We start from the raw sequence: 21,560 nt of genomic DNA on the forward strand, positions 1-21,560 counted from the left end.
TTTGTCACGGTTATGGAAAGTTCTACACCATTGGAAGCTTTGTTTAGGATACATTCTGGAAACATCGTATACAACGCATCAATATGCTCGAAAGGAAAATACACGTCAACAGAGACATGTGGGCCAGGAAGGTGTAACAAACTTCTCAAAAGTGGATGGATTGAGGAGATCCAACAGGAAATTGTTGGAGCCCAAATGAAAAAAGGACTATGTGAATATAAAGGTTGGGGAGCAAGAGAGAGAGCATGCAATACTGAGTTCCCTTCCTCCTTCTGAATAGTTTTCTACCTTTCTGGTATATTCCTCTGTTTCTGAATTGCTTAGCATTCTTCACATGTGATTGAGATTATGATCAATGGAAACCCTCATACTTACGGCAACATAGAATAGGAATCACTTGTTTGTTTCCTTTATTTTTGTTGGAACCTTTGACACTTACCAATAGACAGTATGGACGTTTAGTTCATTGTATTAAACTTTTCTAGTTTTGTTATTGATTCCTTGTTTTCCAGTATTGGTGTTGGTTCTGGGTTGTTTCATTGGTGCTTTCATTGACTCATCATGGCGGAAAACACACAGATGAAAGACATTCAAGCAGATGTTAAATGCGTGACAAAGGCGCTGACGAACCATTCTACGCAATTTCTCAAAGTCGATCAAACCTTTAAGGTGATGCATACGCTTCTTCAGGGACACACTGAGCGATTTGTTAAAGTTGAAAAAACACTGAACTCTATTTTATCTATGCTACATCAATGCGGCGAGGCAACCACTTCTCAGTCGCTCTGCTCCGATGAGTCCAACGTTGCTTCACGTCAGCTTTTTTTGGTGTTGCAGCCCCAACCTCACATGACCGTGGATATTCCTAAATTTTCCACCGATGATGCCATCCAATGGTTATATAAGGCTGAGCGTTTCTTTTGAGTATACTCCATTCCGACGATCAAAAGGTTTTTATAGTATCGTTCCAATTTGATGGTAAGGAGCTGGTCTGGTTTCAAATGTTGGAACGGTCCAATCAGATTCCAAATTGGTATTCGTTAGCAGCAGCGATTCACCTTCAGTTTGGTCCCTCACAGTTTGACAATCCACGAGCGGAGTTACTCAAATTTACTCAAATACTTTGGTGGGTGCATACTATGATACTTATTAAGCTTGCTAATTAAGCTGTGGATATGGATGACTCGCTACTCATGGATTGTTTTGTGGGCGCGCAACTGCGAAAAGAGGTTATCGCAAGGATACCTCAATCCTTATCCCAGGCAGTCGCGCTAGCCAAACTGTTTGAGGAAAAATCAGTTCCTCTTTTTCCTTCACTTAAGCCTTGTTACCCATCCTTCTCCTCGAAATCAACCTACCACCCGATATCCCCCCAATCCCAAAGTCAGGAGAAACCGTTCATACATCCTCCCTCATCCAACATTTCTTTTCCTCTTTTGCCTACAACGCTAAAACCCAGTCACCTTAAGAAATTATCCCCAATGGATATACAATTTCGTAGAGAAAAGGGCTTGTGTTTTACATGTGATGACAAATATTCTCTAACTCATAAGTGTGCAAATAAACACTATTTTCTTCTACACACAACAGAAGAAGTGGACGACCTTGTTGCTGAATTAGAATACCCTCAATTAGTTGTTGTCACTCCACCAGATGATGGCTTCGATCACCTCTTGTACCATGCTTTGAAGGGCACAGTAGCCAGAGGAACAATCCGTTTTACAGGGTGTATTAATGGGATAGAAACCCAAATTCTTCTGGATGGAGGCAACTCGGATAATTTCATACAACCCAGACTTCTCAAATTTCTCAAGTTAACAGTTCATCCAACACCTCCGTTTCAAGTGGTAGTAGGGAATGGGGAACAATTGGACTGTGAAGGTCAAGTTCATAACATCCCAATTCATATTCAAGGTTATTGCTTACATGTTTAAGCCTATTTACTTCCAATTGCTGTTGTCGAATTGGTTTTGGGCACTCAATGACTTGCTACGTTAGACACACATTTGGTTAACTATAATCAACGCTTCATTACATTTTATACGGATAGTGTTGTAATTACATTACTAGGCGACACTAGCAACCCAACTAGTCTAGCTCAGTTTCATCAATTCAAACGCTTGCAGGTGATTGGTGCAATTGCAGAATTATACATGTTACAATGAATTTGATTCAACTTTGTCCATTAGACCCTAACATTAGGGTGCTGCTGCATAAATACCAGGCCGTTTTTCAACCACCTCATGGATTACCTCCTTCTCGTACACACAATCATAACATTCTTTTACTACCCAATAGTGCGCCAGTGCGAGTGCGCCCCTATCGCTATCCTCATAGTCAGAAAACTGAGATTGAACGATTGGTCACGGAAATATTAGCCGAAGGCATCATTCAACCCAACTCTAGTTTTTTCTCTTCACTAATGCTACTAGTGAAAAAGAAAGATAGTACATGGCGCTTTTGTATAGATTATCGAGCCCTTAATGCAGTCACCATCAAGGATTTGTTTCCTATGCCCACAGTCGATGAATTATTGGATGAATTCTTTGGAGCTCAATTCTTCTCCAAATTAGATTTGCGTTTCGACTATCATCAAATATTGGTGCAACTTGCCGATCGCCATAAGACAGCCTTTCAAACGCATCACAATTTATATGAATGTTTAGTCATGCCATTCGGGTTGACAAATGCCCCAACTACCTTCCAAGCCCTCATAAATTCTATTTTTACTGATTTTCTGCGAAAATTTGTATTGGTGTTCTTCGATGATATTTTTATTTATAGTCCAAATTGGACTACTCCTCTTGATCATCTGTTCCAGGTTCTCAAATTGCTGCACCAACACTCCTTAGTTGCCAAACTCTCAAAATGTTCTTTTGGCCATAATTTTTTTTGAATATTTGGGCCATGTGGTTACAGGGGAGGGCGTCCAGGTGGATGAATATAAATTCACAGCTGTCAAATAATGGCCAATTCCTACCACAGTGAAACAACTTTGAGCTTTTCTGGGTCTCGCCAGCTATTATCGCAGGTTTATTAAGAATTTTGCCATTATTGCTGCCCCGCTTACAAATCTGCTGAAGAAAGATGTTTTTCCCTGGTCTGCACATACTGAACTAGCTTTCACTAGTCTTAAAACAACATTGACACATGCACCTGTGGTGGTTTTACCAAATTTCAGCCAGTCATTTGTATTGGAAACTGATGCTTCTTCTCTTGGGATTGGAGTTGTGCTTACTCAAAATAATCATCCTATAGCATTTTTTCTCCAAGAAATTGACACCTCGCATGCAGCAGAAATCTGCATATGCTAGGGAAATGCATGTCATCACACAGGCAATTGCCAAGTTTTGTCATTACTTACTTGGTCATAAATTTGTTATCAAACGAATCATCAAAGTCTCAAAGAAATGCAAGCTCAAGTCATTCAAATACCCGAGCAACAAGCATGGCTTCCAAAGCTATTGGGGTTTGATTTTACGATTGAATATAAACGAGGTAAAGATAATCAAGCAGCAGATGCCCTGTCCCGAGCTTTCTTTGCTTGTTCTAGTCTCCAATTTGACTTTCTCCACCAATTGCGTCACGAACTCAAACACTATGATTCCTTGCAAGAATTTTCAGCAGCCAAATTCTGAGACATAATGAATTATGATTTTGGAAAGACAGGTTATTCATTCCAGCTCAGACAAATATTAAACAATTCCTCCTTAAAGAATTTCACGACTCACCTATAGGCGGTCATGTTGACATTCAATGTACTTTAGCCCGTATCTCCGCCCAATTTTTTGGAAGGGCCTCAATCATGACGTTAGGGAGTATGTTCGATCTTGTTCCATATGTCAACAAGCCAAATATGTCACTCAACCCCCGGCTGAACTTCTTCAACCATTACCCATCCCTACTCAAATTTGGCAAGATATAATGATGGACTTTGTTACAGGGTTACCTCTATCACATGGGTACTCGGTAATCATGGTGGTCATTGATAGACTTTCAAAATTTGCCTATTTTATACCCCTTCCAGCTTCGCATACAACCCACATGGTGGCTGACGTTTTAGTCCAAAACGTCCTCAAAATTCATGGCATACCTCGTACTATAGTCTCAAACTAGGACAAAAATTTTACTAGCAAGTTTTGGCAACACCTCTTTAAATCTCAAAGAACGACCTTAGCTATGAGTTCTTCTTACCATCCACAAACGGATGATCAATTCGAAGTCTTAAACAAATGATTGGAAATGTATCATCGGGCCTTCACTCAACACAACCCTAAATCTTGGTATAAACTTCTACCATGGGTTGCCTATTGGTACAATACTGCTTTTCCTTCCGCGATAGGCATGAACTCGTATCGTGCAGTATTTGGTCGTGATCCCCCACAGATTTTACGGTATACACCTGCCCCACATGATGAAGTCACTGTAAGCCAACAGGAGCGTGGCATGTTGCTGGATCAACTTAAGCGTAATTTGCATCGCTGACAACAAAGGATGAAAGCCTATGCAGATGGTAAAAGGAAAAAGGTGCATCTAGCTGTGGGAGATTATGTCTTTGTCAAGCTCCAACCATATCGCCAAACTCTGTGGCTTCACGCAAAAATCAAAAGTTTAGTATGAAGTATTTTGGCCCCTTTGCCATACTTGAACGCATAAGCCTTGTGGCGTACAAGTTACAGCTTTCCGTGACTGCCCGCATTCATCTCATATTTCATATATCACTTTTAAAAAAATGTATTGGAGACCACACCAGCAGGTGATACCAGACGAACTGTTGCATGACCAGTTGCCACAATCAATGGACCTTGAGGACAAGGTCCATTTCATGGAGGGGGATTATGATACAACGTAACAATATGCCCAAAAGGAAAATATACGTTAGCAGAGAGATGTGGGTCAAGAGGGTGTAACAAACTTCTCAAAAGTGGATGGATTGAGGAGATCCAGCAGGAAACTGTTGGAGTCCAAATGGAAAAAAGACTACGTTAATATAAGGGTTGGGGAGCAAGAGAGAGAGCACGCAATACGTGAGTCCCCTTCCTTTTGCCTTTCTGATATATTCCTCTATTTCTGAATTGCTTAACATTCTTCACAGGTGATTGAGATTATGATCAATGAGAACCCTCATACTTGCACGGCAACATAGAGTAGGAATCACTTGTTTGTTTCCTTAGGAACCTTTGACACTTACCAATAGACATGGGTGGACGTTTAGTTCACTGTAATAAACTTTTCCAGTTTTGTTATTGATTCCTTGTTTTCCATTGGTGTTGGTTCTGGATTGTTTGACTCTCTCTCTTCATGGGATCTCTTCATGGATCATTTATAGGATGTGACTGTTGAAATATAAAGTAATTAAAGAAACTTACTAAATCAAAAGCTTGTATTATTTTTGTGATGATAAAATGATATGCATGTATTTACACACGGATCTGATAAAGCTTGGAATTTTGTATAAAAGGAAAAACCAAGCTGGAGGGATAATAGTGATTGAGTTGTTGCATGAATTTAACCTATGAAGTTGTGAAGTCGAAAAAGTGGGAAGAGATTGAAGAAGTCAACGGGATCCAAACATGTGATCAAGGAGGATGAGAAAGGCCATGGCGAGAGCAGTGTCCATCTCAGGCTGTACAATTAGACGGAAGATGTCTGCGCCGAAACCTACCCCTCCTGCCCCACCTTCTTTCATCTTTATCTCTGCAACTTTTCTCCTATTCTTGCTGTAAAACGTGCAGCAACGCTGGGCGTATGACCCCTCTATCTCATACGCAACTTCCTTCTTCATATTTTCTGTTCCCGAGGAGGAGCTCATCAGGTGTGCCAAACACTTGTTCTTGCTGCTGTTGAGGATGTTGACACTCTTCCTCGCTGTAAAAACTGGCTTCAGGGACTCACCCTCTCCTTCAAACACCAGCCAGGTGTCTCCCAAGCTCAGCCTCTGCACCAGGAACGAAGGAATGAATGATTGATAGTTATCAGTTTCACCTGTGACGAAGGAGATATGGTGAAGAAAGACGTACCTTGCGGCGGATGGTGAGGAGAGGTGTGCCTGCAGCATCCATGAGAAGTATGTGATCCTTGTTACCTGCAATGTAGTTATCCACCCTAAACACCAGATTCCCTCTCTTAGTGTCGAAAACGGTGAATCCGATGCAGTTTGGGAGGAGAGACTTCTTCCAAACTGTGAGGACCACTGCATCAGCAGCAGCATCAGCAGAAGCAGCAGAAGCAGAAGCATCCCACGCAGTCTCAGTCACACATGCACCAGGGTGTACCTTCCTCATTGCCACCAACTCCTACTGCATCACTCCCACTTTAATCTATAAATATGGCTTTTGGTTGATCTAAATAGTTAATTGCAATTGGGCGGTGACTTGGGTAAGAACAGCTCCAAAAGATAAAGTATGAGACAGAATGGTTGAATGGCATCATGGTCTTACAATATTCAAATATTTGTATGGTTGGGAACCATTTTGCGGTGGTCACCAAGGACGGCTCCAAGATATTTCTTCACAACTTTTTTCTTTTTTTGTTTCTTCATCACCTTATTATCGTAATTTGTTTCTAGTTAATTGTTTTTGTTAATTATTAGTGCATACGTAATGTCTAAACCAGCAGACAATCGTGTGCTGTTATTTTATCCAAGATAGATCAGGGCGGTTTATGCGACTTTTTGGACCATCCAATAGACACACCTCGTTTCAATGGACCATCCAATATTTTATCCAATGTTATTTTAAGGTTTATACATAATATCTAGAGTAAGATAGTAACACGTATAGTGTATATTTATGATTTAGTTTTTACCCATTTTTCTTCTATTTTCTCACTTTCCTTAGTCCAAATTAAGCTTGAGGTATGCTTGTGTTGTGGATATAACTTGTATTACTAAAAGCACCTAATGCTTGTGTTGTGGAAAGTGAGAGTTTGAGGAGTTGGTAGTTGAGACAGAACTTGATCCGTGAGAGTGGTAGTTCGATGAGTTTTTTCTTTAAAAATAATATGTTTAATTATCCTTTTTAGTCCCTCTCTTTATGGAGATTCAAAAATCAATTCAGTGTTGATATTAAAAAAAAAAAAAATGATTAAATATTTTTAAAACGATTCAATGTTTTTTTTTATGTTAGATCATCTTCATTTATTAATATTTATTTTAATGATCATGTCATTGCATAATAAATTATATATGTTTCCACATTCTGTGAATTTGATCGAAAAATATTACACGATTTGCTGTCATGCTTCATAAAATCACATAAATCTATTTAACAGTTGAATACTTGTATTAGAAATTTCTCGAATTGATTTTCTATTTCCAGAAAGATCTTAGAAATTTTTTTTGATTAATTTGATCCTATATGATATTTCATATAAAAATTACCGGTCGAACCAAATTTTTTTTTTTTTTTTCGTAATTGTGATTCATTGGGACCAAATCATTGAAAAGATCGCCCTCAACCTAGTCACTCAACCTAGTCATTGCAACTAGAAGAATGAGACCTTAGTTCTAAACCCTAAACCATAAAGTTATTATCAGAATCGACTACCTGATTACTAAAATATTGTCCAAACTAGATTTATTTGGGAAAATGATAAGTTGGTTAGTTGAATTATTTCAATATGACCTTATGTACGAACTGGAGGGATTATTAAATCTTAATGTTTGGCCAACTTCAAGGTTGAGTTAAGATTGATAGTAATCAATATCCAACATATGAGTTCTTTACATTGACAGATCTTACAATTTGAAAGGGTAAGGGACTGAGATAGTCTTGGAAGAAACAAGAGGATTACTCTTCAAGCAATATTTAAAGTTTGAATTTTAAAAGTTAAACAATCAAGTCGAGTAGGAAATTGTTATTGTTAGGTTGACTTTTTCCAAAGCATGGGTATAACTAGCCTAACATGCAAAAGCGATTATGCATTGATAGTTGGACATCTTTTGGTTGAATTTGAAGTGAAATTGTTATTACGATACTATCACAAAGTCTCATAAATGCTTTCTAAATTTGAATAGATCAAAGTAAAACATAAACATAGAGTACAGAATACTCAAACTGAATTGCTATCAAAACTATCCATGACCAAGAAGAAAAGTCACTTCCACTCAGTCATTCAACAATCTATTACAATTCCATGTGTAAATCACGCCAAATGCTTCTTAGCTTTAGAAGAAGAAACATGGATGATCCTACATCGATTTCTTGAAGATGGTGTGTATAAGGATGGAGAAGAAAAGTTATTGAGACATATGTGTTCTCAATTTGGTCATGATCTTTTTAGGAAAAGTTACTCTTGACCATTGTTGAAATGTGTAACAAAGGCTCAAGAAGTTAGGGGTATGAGATTTTTACTCTGATGATCCCGGTTGCGATAGGAGAACCATCCCTTCATTGAAAATTGTTCAACATGGACATAAACAATCAAGTATGGCTACTCATCTTGATCTCATTCATTAATTGAGAGATAAAACAAGAATACAAGAGACCATGAAACGCAAAGGTACAATTCGAAGGTTTAGTCGAAGAGTTTTCGTCTTGATGACTTGGTATGATGAATGAGGAGTGATGCAAGAAAAAATGAAGGGAGTTGTCAACAAATTGGGAAGACCGCTTTCGCATTCAGTGTGCGACTGCTAATGAGCACCTTTCAATATGAAATGCTACCATTTAAAATTTTAATTTTGTTAAAATACTTGTAAAATTTTAACTTAGTGTACTCTTTTCTCTTCTCACTCGATCTTTTTTATTCTAAGGAGGACTTTTGACAAAAAAGGTTTTAATAAGACACCTATATAAAACAATTTTCATTCATCTTTTCATTCCGTCTTCCATTTTCCATAAAAAGGACTTGATAATTGTTGAGTTTTAAGATTTGAAGGACTTCAACCAAGAAAGTCCCACTTTACACTATCACTTCCGACTACCTCAACTAAATGAAGAATAATCGATTTAAAAGGCTTCCCTAAGCGATCCCTCCCAATTACTAATAACGAATCGACCAAGGAAGTTTCGTAATAAGCCGGCCGATACCTCCCTGATCACTCCAAAAATTCATGACAAGACATACCTCTATTATACAAATTTATCACAAGCCTCTCAACATGAATTTTTTTTTTAATGAAAGTTTTCATGTTAGGCATCACTATGCAACTTGACATCTCAGTTAGGCTGACACCTCAAGTAACAACAATCATCTGCCATCACATGAAAAAAGTATTATTAAAAAAAAGGAAAAAGAAAGAAAATACAAAAATATGGGGGGACTAGACCAAAACCCACATGTTGACAAAAACGATACATAGGTAGACTATACCTATTCATAAAGAATTCTAAGAACAGACTAGATGGAAGTCTATTATACCAATGAAATGATTGTCTATGAATAAACCCTAAATTAGCCAACTTATCAGCACATGCATTTCCCTCACGAAAAATATGAGTAACCCTAAACCTAATTGTCCTACAGAAATTAAGACAAGTATTCCATCGATTACGAAGCATCCACGGAACAGTAGTCCTAGCAGTAAACGCAGCACAAACCAAGACAGAATTACATTCAAGCTAAACATTAGTAAGTCCCATCTTTTGAGCTTCCTCCATAGCATGTATAACTCCATAAAACTCAGCAACCAAAGCAGTCTGAACTTCAAGAAACCCTGAAAAAGCACCAATAAATTCTTCCATACTCCCACGAAAAATACCTCCACAAGTAGCAAGACCAGGATACCCCCTAGCAGCCCCATCAGTGTTAATTTTAACCCAGCCTGGTGAAGGAAATTCCCATCTAACTGGAAGAGGATGAAGAAGTTTCCCACTACGAATCTTAAATTTAATGATTAAAAAACCAGAGTTAACTCAGTTGCACAAATCCTCAAATGCAAGATCTACTACGACGTTTTACTAGACAAATCTCATCCAAAACCAATATCTCTTCAACATATGAATTCATATATTATTTTGATGTTACAAAAATTGTATCATCTCAATTTTGGAAGATCTAACGACTTTCGAAAGTCAAGAGACAAACCAAAACCAAAACCTATTTGACTATAGATTATAACTAAAAGGATTATATTTCGGAAAGTCCTTTCACTTTATTAATTTAGGATTTAGAATTTATTTAATTACAAATTTACTCTTTATTATATATATTTAGATTTAAATCAATCAAATCAAGAGTCGTATACAAATTTCATGGTTGTCAAAATATTTATTGACAACCCTATTTTTTTTTACAACTCTCAATACTATTATTTTAATAATTTTTCATATTATTTAATTACAAATTTATCCTTTATTATATATATTTACATTTAAATCAATCACATCAAAGAATTATATAAAACTCTAAAGATTATGATCAATTATGACTTTACCAATTTTGTAAAATAAGCCCGGAAACTATTCTACCAATTTTGTGTAAACTTCAAAAGCATGTTTGTTCAGTTAGAATGATATTGTTCACCTCCACTCGGTCATTCAGCATTACTGTTAGACTTAAGGACTAAAAAATATTCAGACTGACACATCCTGTCCCGTAACTAGCCCGACGTGTGGACCATGAAACATGCGAGACAGACTACGTAAACCAATGGGTTAACATAGTTAGCCTGCCTCACATTGCCCTCCATACAGGGAAACATTTAAAACACCACTCATTCATTGAAAAATTCAAAGTGTTTTACACAAATTATTTGAAACTTAATGCTAACGTGTTTTTCCCTTTAAGGCAACATCACTATCACCAGTTTCAACTTTCAACCTTCCTTAATAATAAAAACAACTTCTGATCAACAGCAAACTTAACACAATGGGAAGCATGTCCTCTCAGCATCAACTGAAGCCCACCAAACGAAGCATATACCTCCCTGGAGCAAAACAAAGAACTCGATCAAGTAGGGGAATTGACCAATCTCAAGGACAAAATTAAATGCTTACAAGTTAGAATGTGAAAGACAAAAATCTCGTTGACATTAATATACAAGAATATATCGTCCGTATAATAAAAATTACACAAATATTTTTCTTGTCAGTGAGGATCCTTTAATGGGCATCCTATTGTGCTTGCAAAGATATGATTTCATAAAGCAAAAGGGAAATCATATTCTACTCAATTTCAAAGTTATACGCATAAAAACATAACGCTTGCAAATATGAAGTACCGCTACTGTCTGCTGACTCAATTAGTCTTGTAAAGCACGGTTAGACTAAACATCCTAGATTCCGAGGACATATTTATGAAGATATCAAAATGTAGTAAAACAGTAATATAATATGGGAAATGTTTACATACACTTCATGCTGAGGTTTTGAACATCCCTCGTTGGTAATGTTGTATAACCTTCCGTGCATGATGTATTCAAACTTGTCTTGAATTGACACTTGGCCATCCTGGAGAGAAATCAAATCACTAAAAAGGAAATATGCACTACTTTTGGGACAACTATATCATTACTACTTTAACAGATATCCTTATTGTATATAACACAAAATAAATATTATCCTACTTGTCGCATACTCATGGTAACAAACTATTACTTGAAACAACCTGCTAAGTTATCACACCAAAAAAGCCTTAACCATCTATAATTTGTTTAATCATGTACAGGCATTAAAACTACTTATTCAGTTTCAAAATAAATGCATTTGCAGGAAGGTATTCTGAGAGACCACACTGTTTTTATTTTCCGCAGAGCTTACTGGATCTTATTAGATATAACCATTCACAATCGTTTTGTGGACTTTTCTATACATAGTCACTTCAGAATGGACTTATACTTCAATGTGGGGAAGACATAATTTGACTCATGCCTTGTCATTCTTAATTTACCTTAACCAGTATGTGCTGCTAAATATACAAAAACTACATTTGGATAAGAGTCACTGAAATTCTTTAGTTGGCACCATTGAAAAGCACCTCCACATAATATGAGTGCGTGGCAACGAAACAATTTTTGCCTACAATCATGTTCTAACAGACAATAAAGCCTATACTAGAGTTGGATTATGTAAGATGCATAATAACTTGTTCAATAAACAAGGGAACTATGTTGATATCATCTAATGTCTGTAACCACAGCAAAGCATGGAACATAAATGAATTAAGTTTACCTTAGTATTCAAAACAAGTGAAGGAGACAAAGCCATCAAGAATCTTTCTTTTTTCCTTATCGGATAAATTTCTGTATTTACATCTAGAAGCATGTACATGTCACGCTTCTCACTCTGTGCCACAATCCGAGAGACTGCAAGAAGATAGCCATGAAACTGTATAATTCATGCTCTCTGAAGGCTGAACACTTCATTATTTAAAGAAATGCAAAGAGGAGGAAAGCACACAGACAACACAGGATTGCAAACATATATAATGTCTAAAGGGACAACTGATAAATAACATTGTTGCAAATTGCATAACATGCCATTGCAAAAACTAAATTCAATTGTCACATGTCTCTATCATGACTATTCATTTCCACATCCTAAATAGCGAATGTTTTCATAAGCAAATACTCCATTTTCCCCCTAGGTTCATAATTATTAGTCAGTAATTATTAGTCAGTAAGTGCACATTACTATTGCAGCCAAAGCAAAACTTCATTTTCCTTAATTTCCTAATTGACTTGTGCTCAATAACTAGAACAACCTAGCCTTTTATTTAGCTATCTTCAAACCCATTACGATATCAGTTGAGAATAATGGATTAGGAGAACAATAAGGCTTGACAGATCTCTCTCAGCTGATCTACTAAATAGAAAAAAAAAACTAAGTCTGAAATACAAAAGGTTGATAACAAAGCTTACACCCTAGGACCCCCACAAGTTCGCATACGACTGAAGCCGTTGCCCATACTCAGTTTTAACACTAGATTGAGCAATTACATTCTGTGGGAGTTTCATGAAGGGAAAACACTGGTCCAGTATGGAGAACAAAGGAGAAAATACCCAAAAAGAAGAGAAATAAGAGCACATACCCTTGTCATACTTTTTACCATCAGGGTCTATATCGTCAACCTTGAAAATGTCATCAAAAAGAAGTTCACTCATCCTTCAAAGCCAATTAGGTGCAGTTAATCAAACTCCAGATCAGAGCAACACTGAGCATGATAAAATAAACACCAGAATTTAGTGGATGAACATTATACTTATTTATACCTTACAGACAATCTAAATTTATGAGCATTAAAGAGGTCACAATGACACCACTGCGATACCTAGCATTTTCAATCACAAAATGTTATCAGAATCTAGGTTAAGTGTCCAATTCTATTTCCATAATAAATAAATTAATTGTGGGGGCAATCACCAATTCAAATAGAGTGGAATGTTAAAGCAATTAAAAGATAATGCTATTTGGACAAAGCAGCAAGCTAGGTGCAGATACTCTCAAAGTCCCTAACTAACCCGAACCTGAATGTGTTGTTTAGGGAACATCAGTAGGAGGACAGTGGATTTAAAATGAAAGAAAAGAATTCAGGAAACGGTGTAACACATACACAAAGATAGCGCACAATAATAACACCACATGCTTACTTGACCAACTTTAGAACAACCAAAACTGCTTGTGTTTATTCCTTGACCACTGGGTCCAGAGAGCATCAAATAAAAAATTAAAAGCAACAAAAAGCATCAACACAAACAATAAGAAAAACAATAAGCCTCATCCAAACAACAATAGGACCTTAGCAGCCCAACAACTTTTTAAATTTAGCGAAACAAGAACAAGAACATGAGTAATAAAATCAGCAGCAGAAGCTCAGCAAGCAAACTTTGTGAGACCGACACCGTCATAAACATAGGACAGAATATAATTATTTCATTCAAACCTGGTACATAAAAGTATAAATGTTTCTTTGCCCCCACAAACAATGTGAAACCAAGAATCAGAACCAACGAAAATCAGAATCTAGTAACATACACGGTGCTTTGGGAGAAAAGTACTCACAATCGACGAGAATCAGCGACCAGTTTGAGTGGAGTTAGCCTCCTTCAGAGTAAAGAAGACGAAACTGGGCGGCGAAGCTTTAAAACGGTGCAGCTTTTACCCCATTTAAAAATGGGCCTGATACATTAAGTTGACATTTTCTACCCGCACCCAAAAAAATCAACTTACACCTCCTTCTCATTAAACTTTACGTCACACTTGCACAAAAATTGTTCTATATTTCAAGCATATTTATTTATATTTTTAAGAGAACATTTATTATTAAATTTAGAAAAAAATTGTAATTGAATTTTTTTTTATTTTTTATTTTTAATTTTCGATTTTTAGATTCTAATTTTTTTTTAACATTTTAGATAATTTGTAATTTTGATTAAATCTTTAAAATTCAGTTGAATAAAAATAAATAAATATACTGTATATAAACTTGAAGATATAATAACAATTGTAAAACCTAAAATCGTAGAAAAATAAAAATAAAAATAGATATTCAGTGGGGGCTGCGGTGACGGTTGTTGTTTAATCCAGTGGCGCCGACTTCCGGTTGGAGCATGGGTCAAAGAGAATAGAAGAAACCAGAAACGGGGCTGATCTCATCTCTTCTGGACCGATCCTCCAATTCCGATGGCTTCCACCGAGGGTCTGGTGCCCATAACTAGGGCCTTTCTCGCCTCTTATTACGACAAACACCCTTTCACTCCCCTTTCTGCTGATGTCACTCGACTTTCCTCTCAGATTCGTTCACTGGCTAATGATTTCCTCACTCAGCATCCTCCTACCCAAGGTTTTTTCCTCTTCCCCCTTCTCTACTGCGTGCTCTTCAACTGTAATGCAAACATTGCACTGTCTATTGCTCACATACTTTTTCGATCCTTATTTGGTCCTTGATTTCGCTCCAGGAGAAGCCGTCTTAATCGAAGAAGCTGATCGGTTACCTCCGCATAAAATTGACGAGAACATGTGGAAGAATCGAGAGTATATTGAAGAAACAATTTTTTTACTTGAAAGTTCTAATTGGCCAGAAGTGGTACTGTATATTTTCTTAAATCCATTTTCCCTTTCTTTATCTGAAGTTTATACAGGCACTGTTTGCAACATATGAATACAGGACAGAATAACTTCAGAGTTTCCCTTCAACATTTCATTTGTTTTACCTCATATTAAATTTTGTAAAGTTCATGTAAAATGATTTTGTTGAAGATTTATTCTATGCAAATAGGGGAATATGGAAAGATGTATAACTAGAAATTAGGGATTATCTTTCGTTATTTGTATCCATAATTGTAGCGTTGAATATTATGTGTTCCTAAAACACACACTTCACTGTTTACATTTGAAGTAAAAACAAGTATTTTATGGATACAGCTGAAGCAGCAGTCCGCACCTGACAGTGTTGAGTTTGCCCTTACATTTGGGCAGCTGAAAGATAAACTTTATAATGCATTGAAGGCTGTAGAATCTTTCCAAATAAAAAATGCTGAACATGTATTTTACACAGGTACTGCCTTGCCTTGCCTTGAATGCTTGTTTTCAATTGATGAAAAGCTTCTAATTTCCTTAGCATCAATTTCAATTAGCTGTAGTAAAGTTCATTTTGCTTGCTTTTTTTTGGCTTTTGTTTCTACACTGCAGTTATTTTATATAATTCATATTCGTGGAAATCATAAAGGAAACTCTAAGTCTATAAAATGTTGCAAATGCGAACTACATAAGAATAAACCTGTTCCACTTTCCAAGATGTCTAGATTCGTTGTAGCTTAGGTAATGAAGTTAGAATTATTAGCCTATAAGGAGATATTTCTTATATTTTAACACCCCCCCTCAAGCTAAAGCTTACTAAATTGTAAGCTTGTCAAAATAAAATTCTTTAAATAAACAAATCGAACTACATAGTCTTAGTTCGTGGGAGGGTACTGTTACACCCCTGATTAGGAAGTCACAATACTTATACTAATATAAGATGATAGTCCAAACTAAATAATGAAAAAAACCATTAGATAGTAATATGTTCGCCAATCCTAGGAGATAATATGGAAACTGATCTTAAGATGTTCTAAAATATAATTGAAATACTATTGTATATTTTTCATATATTCCAATGTACCTCTTTATTCTCTAACTCAACAAAATTTATATGCAGTTATGACATATTTGCCTCAAGATTTTCGAGGAACACTACTTAGACAACAACGGGAACGCTCAGAGAGGAATAAGCAAGCAGAGGTTGATACATTGGTAAATTCTGGTGGTAGCATATGCGATCGATATGCTTTACTGTGGAAACAACAAATGGACAGGTGAGACTTAACCCTTTTTACAGGTTGGCTGTGCATGAATAGATACAAGAAATATATTAAACAACTTACCTATTACAGGAGAAGGCAATTAGCCCAGCTTGGGTCTGCAACAGGAGTCTATAAAACACTTGTGAAGTACCTTGTTGGGGTACCTCAGGTATGGCTATCATAAATTGTTTAATACAAGATTGTGCTTTTATGTTTTTGCTGTTTGGCATCCATTCATTCATTTTGTCTACTTAAATCAGTTTATGTGACTGGTTTTAGCTTATGCATTTTATTTCAATGTTTTAAAATAATGGGTCTAGCTCCTTCTTTCAGGTTTTTCTTATAATCTTAATTTGTTACTGATATCATCATCTGTATTTTTTTGATTTTGTTTGTGTTTGAACTAAATTCTATTTACTTGGATAGGTTTTGGTTATCTTAAACTCATTCTAAGACATTTTTCTGAGTTGTAGGTATTACTTGATTTTACTCGCCAGATAAATGATGACGATGGGTACAAAATTATTGTTTTCAATGTTGTTCAAGTTTTCTCTCTTCCTATCTGTATATGATAATAATTAATAAGATTCATATGAGAACTCTTATCTACTGGCAGGCCCATGGAGGAACAACGTCAACGATATGGACCACCCTTGTACAGCCTCACCTCTATGATTCTTTCTGTTCGACTCTTCCTTTCAATATCATGGGCACGATATGATACTAAGAAGTTGTGAGATACCTCTCTTTTTGATAGTTTAGTCGTTGGGTTTTATGATTGATTTTGTCATATCACTCTTATTTCTATGTATATTGAGGACAAGCAATTATGTAAAGTCTAATATCTTGGAATACAACATGATTTACTGGGATCCTCTTCTAGGTTTGGAAATGACTACCAAATAGAAAAATGTGATTACACAACTTCTGAGTTTTATTGTTTAGATTTGATTGCAAGTAACTTGGATAAACGTCAATTGGTTATTGAAAGGAAGAACTTCTCGGTTGACGATCATCTTTCCTATATATGATTGTTACGGCTTCAAACATCATGGTGTCTGCCACTTCTGGCTTTAGCCATGATAGTTTGTCTTGGGTTTTTGCAATTGTAAGACATTGTATGAGTTAAAGATATTTCTAATATAATAAGTTTGTTCAACGTAACAAACACTACTCATTTTTTAACCTGAGTTGAGTCATGTCATGGATTTGATATAAGCATGACTGTCTTGTGGATTTGTTCCCTGTTTTCTTTTATATGGTTTTTTTGCTTTAGTGATATTTTAGAACTTTTCTGAGTTTGAAGATTATTTTTATCACTATATAGATTTGGACATCATGCTTCCTTTTGGTGTCAGCTCACGGACTGTGTATAGGAATTCTTATAGTGTTCAGAGAGATTGATAGACTTTTTAATTTCTTACATGGACAATGTGTTTTGAATTCTTTTATAACGTGGAACACTTTTGTAATACCCTATCTTCTCTGACAGAAAAAGGGAACAGATTGCTATCTTGGAACAAGCTGTTGATGTCTACACCACAGAGTTAAAAAGGTTTTTGACATTTATCAGGTACAGTAATGCTCATCTTTGATATTTCTCATGATTTAACTTTTTGTATTCATTGTTAATATAATCATGCAAAATTGTTGTCTACTTGGCCAGTATCTTTTATTACACAATATTGGTTTCCTCACAGGATGCAAGGAAATCCTCTACAGTTTATCATTGTTTATGCATTGATATTTTGAGACAGTGGCTTTCCAAATACAGCTGGTTATATGTTCTAAAAATGTTTAATTTTAAAATTTCATACACAGGCTCACACCATTCAATGACTTCTTAATAACCCTATGTTGTATTAGAAGTTTCTACCATATATATACTATTTACAGAGTTTTAGATTAATCCAACATCACTTAATATGTTATTCACTGCAAGGATGTAAGTTGGGAAAATCCATGAGAGGAACGGCAATAGCTACAAGTTACAACACTAATGATTCAGATCTGTAACTTTAATAAACTGCCTAATGATGCATCACATCAATCATAGTGTTTTCAACTGAGGTCTAAGCCATATGTGTTCAATTGTTCCCTTTCTCTATATTTTGCTCTGCATCTGGCTCCCCCTAACAACCTAAGCTTATAGGTTGAAGTGGTTGTTAAGAATCTTCAATAAGAAATCTGTATTTGTTCTCACCTTGCTAGATTTCAAATTCTTGTTGATTAACCTGCTGTTGTCTTTTTTTATCAGCGAGGTATTTGCAAATGCACCATTCTTCATTTCAGCAGAGGTCGTTGGTGCATTGGAAGCAAGGTAAATATCAAATATTGCTTTATTGTACTATTTTCTCTATTTTCATGTCAATTTTCTAGTTTGTTCATTTCAGGAAAAATGATGACTACAAAGAGATCAATATTCCAGCTGGGAAAACTTACGAGGTATAAGACTTGTGAAAATTTGATTAACTTGTCTTTCTCTTTTGTTATTATGACATGTTATATCTGCAAGCACGGGTACGACTATAGTTGTCAATCCTGGATAGTGGCAAAAAAGACTCTATTGATGGGTAGTCAAGAGTGGGTCATTGCAATATTGACTATATGCATACAAAAATAATATATTGAACACATACAATACAACTACTAAAAAAATTCAAAATTGAAGGTGTTTTCATCATTAGTAGTAAAAAGCCATAGTGACAGTCTAGATACACATTAACCATAAGACTAAATGTACAAATCAATAACATTGCTTTGTGAACTACAAAGTACACAAAGAAAAGATTTTAACATGTGAGGTCTTGAAGCAGAACAGAGGAAATCACAAGCCCGCAAACAGTTAGAGGCGGTACAACCATTAAATATAAGCTGAGCGTGTACATCTCTAAAAGAATCCAAAATTGAAGGTGTTTATATCATTAATAAAAAAAACTATATTGACATAGTTTATGTACACGAAATGAACAAATCAAAACATTATGCTGTGAACGGTATGGTACTCCCAAAATCAAAAGATTTTAAGAATGGAGGCCGTGAAGCAAAGCGGAGAAGATCACAAGCCTGCAGAAACAGATCAGAGGTGGTACAGCCAATAAATGGTGATAGATGGGACAGGAAGAACAACACCTTTCACAAATAGAGGGGAAATGGGGAGGGGGGCTTGGGATCAAACCAAGAGCTACGTGATGTATTGTACCTCTTAGCCTTTTCATTTTAAATTAGACTCGGACTTTTAATGTTGTTTGGCTAAATATGCAGGGCGGACATTTTATAGGCTTATTTAAAACCTAGCAAATTTTTGTGTGAGGCTGATGCTTTCACTAGAAACATTCTGTTAGTTACAGTTAGGTCTGACTACCGTCAGTTGGCTGTATGTTAGCTTCTCTTAGAAGCCTTATGCTCTGTACATAATTTGGATATAATAGTCCTATCCTGAGCAAGCATTCTAACTAGTTACAGCACTTATAATTCACAATCACGTGAATATCTTTTTCCTGGTTTACTGGGAGAACTTTCACTTCTAAAAGATAATTTCCTCTAGAAAAACTGTTCCAAACATGCACATAGGCCTTTTTGTACACAACATTCTCATATAGGTCTATTAGTATAGCCACTAGCATGTTTGGGAATAATGCTTACCATTTTAATTAATTTATAAATTGTTTTCTTGCACAGAGCATGCTCTTTTTGTTATTTTGTGTATGATTTAGTGTTATTTTTATCTCATTTGAAATTCCTTATTGAATGAATCTGTGCCGTGTTTTTTATTTGTTATTATTACCTAAAGAAAGTGTTTGCTTTTTTATTTTTTTATGATGCTTTTATTTTCTACTTCAGGTTTTGCTCTCTGTTGATGTTGTAAACTCATACATTGCATGGGACTTTTCATTGGTACAAGGCAAAATAAATATGGTATTGCTGTTGTGCTGCTATACCTTGATTTCAAAATGTTAAGATATTTTCAACAGGCATCAATCTATATTGATCTTTCTGTTGTTTATTTGTCAGGATATTGGATTTAGTTTGGAGTTTGTAAGTCCTACTGGGGAAAAAACAGTAAGTTTGGATGGCGTTACACTTTTATTAACTGTATCATATTCTGTATAGGTTTCTTCAGAAGCATTTCCCTTATTGTTCTTCATCATCAGCCATTTTCGCCTTCAATTTTGTAGGCCCCTGCCAATTTTCACCTTTTTCTGTTTTATTGTGTTTTTTCTCTTTCCTGACCTGATGTCTGTATTTCCATTTCTTTTATGATGACTGATTCATTATCACACATGACACAGCTGATGTTACCGTCCCGCCGTTATGAGTCTGACCAAGTGAGTTTGTCACGTTTGTTGCAGCTTATACACTTAACTAGGCATTTTATATGTATTACTTAGCTTTTGTGCCTATAATGTTAGGGAAACTTCTGCACGTTAATGGCTGGAAGTTATAAACTGATTTGGGACAACACGTATTCAACCTTTTTCAAAAAGGTAATGTATATGGGCATGTTGACTGATTCAATGAGATGTAAACTGTATTAGTCATTGCTATCACATGATCTGTTCAGTGTTATTGTGCTATGGTTCTCCTTTAGTTATCACTCATGATCTGCTCATTGTTATTGTAGACTGATTTATTTCGTTTGTTGCTACATATTGGCTTCATAAGTCTTTTTTAAGTGTTGGGATTCCTTCACTTATTTCCTCCTATATATTGGCTTTCTGATGTGCGTTCTGATGTATGGACTGTAGGTTATACGGTACAAGATAGATTGTATACCTCCTGTGACAGAGCCAGTGCAGTCCGACTCAAACAAGAATGAAGGAGAAGTTGAGACAGGATAGCTGATTCGTTTTCTATTGATTTTAATCTAAAGAGAAAAATGTTCCAATATACACCCTATTTATTTGTGAAGGGAAGAGGAATGGAACTGAAAAATTAATCTTCTGTATAGAATTGTTATACATTTAGTTATTCAGTGTGGTTGAAGGTTGTAGCCTGTAGCAAACTGTGATTGTGCTACATTGGGCACAAGTAACTTCAGTGAATTAATGTATATTCTACATTTATGCCAGTAACATAATCACAGTGGAAACAAGTGGTGATAGGTTAGAATCAACTGGTTATGGTTTCAAGTTCCAACTGTTAATTACAATTTCGAAACCGATTTGGCGAGTTTATTTTGCAAGCATTTAGCCGTGGTATGGCATTGAGATCCAAAATGCTATAATTAAAGCGCCAAAGATAATTCATTACTTCCATGTTTATCAGTTAGTGTAATATAGAAATTTTTTTATGTAAAGATAGGTGTAATGCCGCACTCAGGACCTCCGGCTGA

General features: G+C 35.9%; 3 protein-coding genes across 8 annotated transcripts; 1 reads left to right on the forward strand and 2 right to left on the reverse strand.

Annotated features, from left to right (window-relative positions):
- Window positions 1–5,369: 5,369 nt before the first annotated feature.
- LOC137818550 (protein LURP-one-related 8-like) lies at window positions 5,370–6,550 on the reverse strand. The gene is made up of 2 exons (XM_068622047.1): window positions 6,021–6,550; window positions 5,370–5,938 (listed from the first exon to the last, which is right to left on the reverse strand). Exons 1-2 carry the CDS (start codon window positions 6,282–6,284, stop codon window positions 5,558–5,560), a joined length of 645 nt encoding a protein of 214 aa, XP_068478148.1. The 5' UTR covers window positions 6,285–6,550; the 3' UTR covers window positions 5,370–5,557.
- Window positions 6,551–10,644: 4,094 nt separating this feature from the next.
- LOC137819043 (DNA-directed RNA polymerases II and V subunit 8A-like) lies at window positions 10,645–14,147 on the reverse strand. 5 transcript variants are annotated; one of them, XM_068622761.1, is made up of 6 exons: window positions 13,944–14,047; window positions 13,154–13,212; window positions 12,973–13,046; window positions 12,114–12,247; window positions 11,296–11,393; window positions 10,645–10,870 (listed from the first exon to the last, which is right to left on the reverse strand). In XM_068622761.1, exons 3-6 carry the CDS (start codon window positions 13,043–13,045, stop codon window positions 10,753–10,755), a joined length of 423 nt encoding a protein of 140 aa, XP_068478862.1. In that variant the 5' UTR covers window position 13,046; window positions 13,154–13,212; window positions 13,944–14,047; the 3' UTR covers window positions 10,645–10,752. The 5 variants fall into 5 exon arrangements, with proteins under 5 accessions (XP_068478862.1, XP_068478863.1, XP_068478859.1 ...); XM_068622762.1 differs by having other exon boundaries at window positions 13,917–14,017; XM_068622758.1 differs by lacking the exon at window positions 13,154–13,212 and having other exon boundaries at window positions 12,973–13,095; window positions 13,944–14,147.
- Window positions 14,148–14,369: 222 nt separating this feature from the next.
- LOC137818554 (uncharacterized) lies at window positions 14,370–21,341 on the forward strand. Of its 2 annotated transcripts, none has more exons than XM_068622051.1 (15): window positions 14,370–14,724; window positions 14,840–14,967; window positions 15,306–15,438; window positions 16,081–16,237; window positions 16,316–16,394; window positions 16,699–16,739; window positions 16,842–16,958; window positions 17,718–17,798; window positions 18,483–18,545; window positions 18,619–18,670; window positions 20,069–20,143; window positions 20,240–20,287; window positions 20,518–20,553; window positions 20,638–20,712; window positions 20,974–21,341. In XM_068622051.1, exons 1-15 carry the CDS (start codon window positions 14,565–14,567, stop codon window positions 21,064–21,066), a joined length of 1,338 nt encoding a protein of 445 aa, XP_068478152.1. In that variant the 5' UTR covers window positions 14,370–14,564; the 3' UTR covers window positions 21,067–21,341. The 2 variants fall into 2 exon arrangements, with proteins under 2 accessions (XP_068478152.1, XP_068478151.1); XM_068622050.1 differs by having other exon boundaries at window positions 14,390–14,724; window positions 20,069–20,141; window positions 20,223–20,287.
- The last annotated feature ends 219 nt before the right edge of the window (window positions 21,342–21,560 follow it).

The sequence above is a fragment of the Phaseolus vulgaris genome, chromosome 10, assembly GCF_000499845.2.
Source record: "Phaseolus vulgaris cultivar G19833 chromosome 10, P. vulgaris v2.0, whole genome shotgun sequence".
Classification (NCBI taxonomy): Eukaryota; Viridiplantae; Streptophyta; class Magnoliopsida; order Fabales; family Fabaceae; genus Phaseolus; species Phaseolus vulgaris.

Coding starts and splice junctions, on each gene's coding strand:
- LOC137818550 (XM_068622047.1), bottom strand. CDS start 6,284: ATGAGGAAGGTACACCCTGGTGCATGTGTGACTGAGACTGCGTGGGAT. Junction 5,939..6,020: donor TCCTCACCATCCGCCGCAAG/GTACGTCTTTCT, acceptor TTCCTGGTGCAG/AGGCTGAGCTTGGGAGACAC.
- LOC137819043 (XM_068622758.1), bottom strand. CDS start 13,045: ATGAGTGAACTTCTTTTTGATGACATTTTCAAGGTTGACGATATAGAC. Junction 11,394..12,113: donor CACTTGTTTTGAATACTAAG/GTAAACTTAATT, acceptor ATTTCTCTCCAG/GATGGCCAAGTGTCAATTCA. Junction 10,871..11,295: donor TCAAAACCTCAGCATGAAGT/GTATGTAAACAT, acceptor GTTTTGCTCCAG/GGAGGTATATGCTTCGTTTG.
- LOC137818554 (XM_068622050.1), top strand. CDS start 14,565: ATGGCTTCCACCGAGGGTCTGGTGCCCATAACTAGGGCCTTTCTCGCC. Junction 16,959..17,717: donor CGATATGATACTAAGAAGTT/GTGAGATACCTC, acceptor CTTCTCTGACAG/AAAAAGGGAACAGATTGCTA. Junction 17,799..18,482: donor AGGTTTTTGACATTTATCAG/GTACAGTAATGC, acceptor TTTTTTTATCAG/CGAGGTATTTGCAAATGCAC.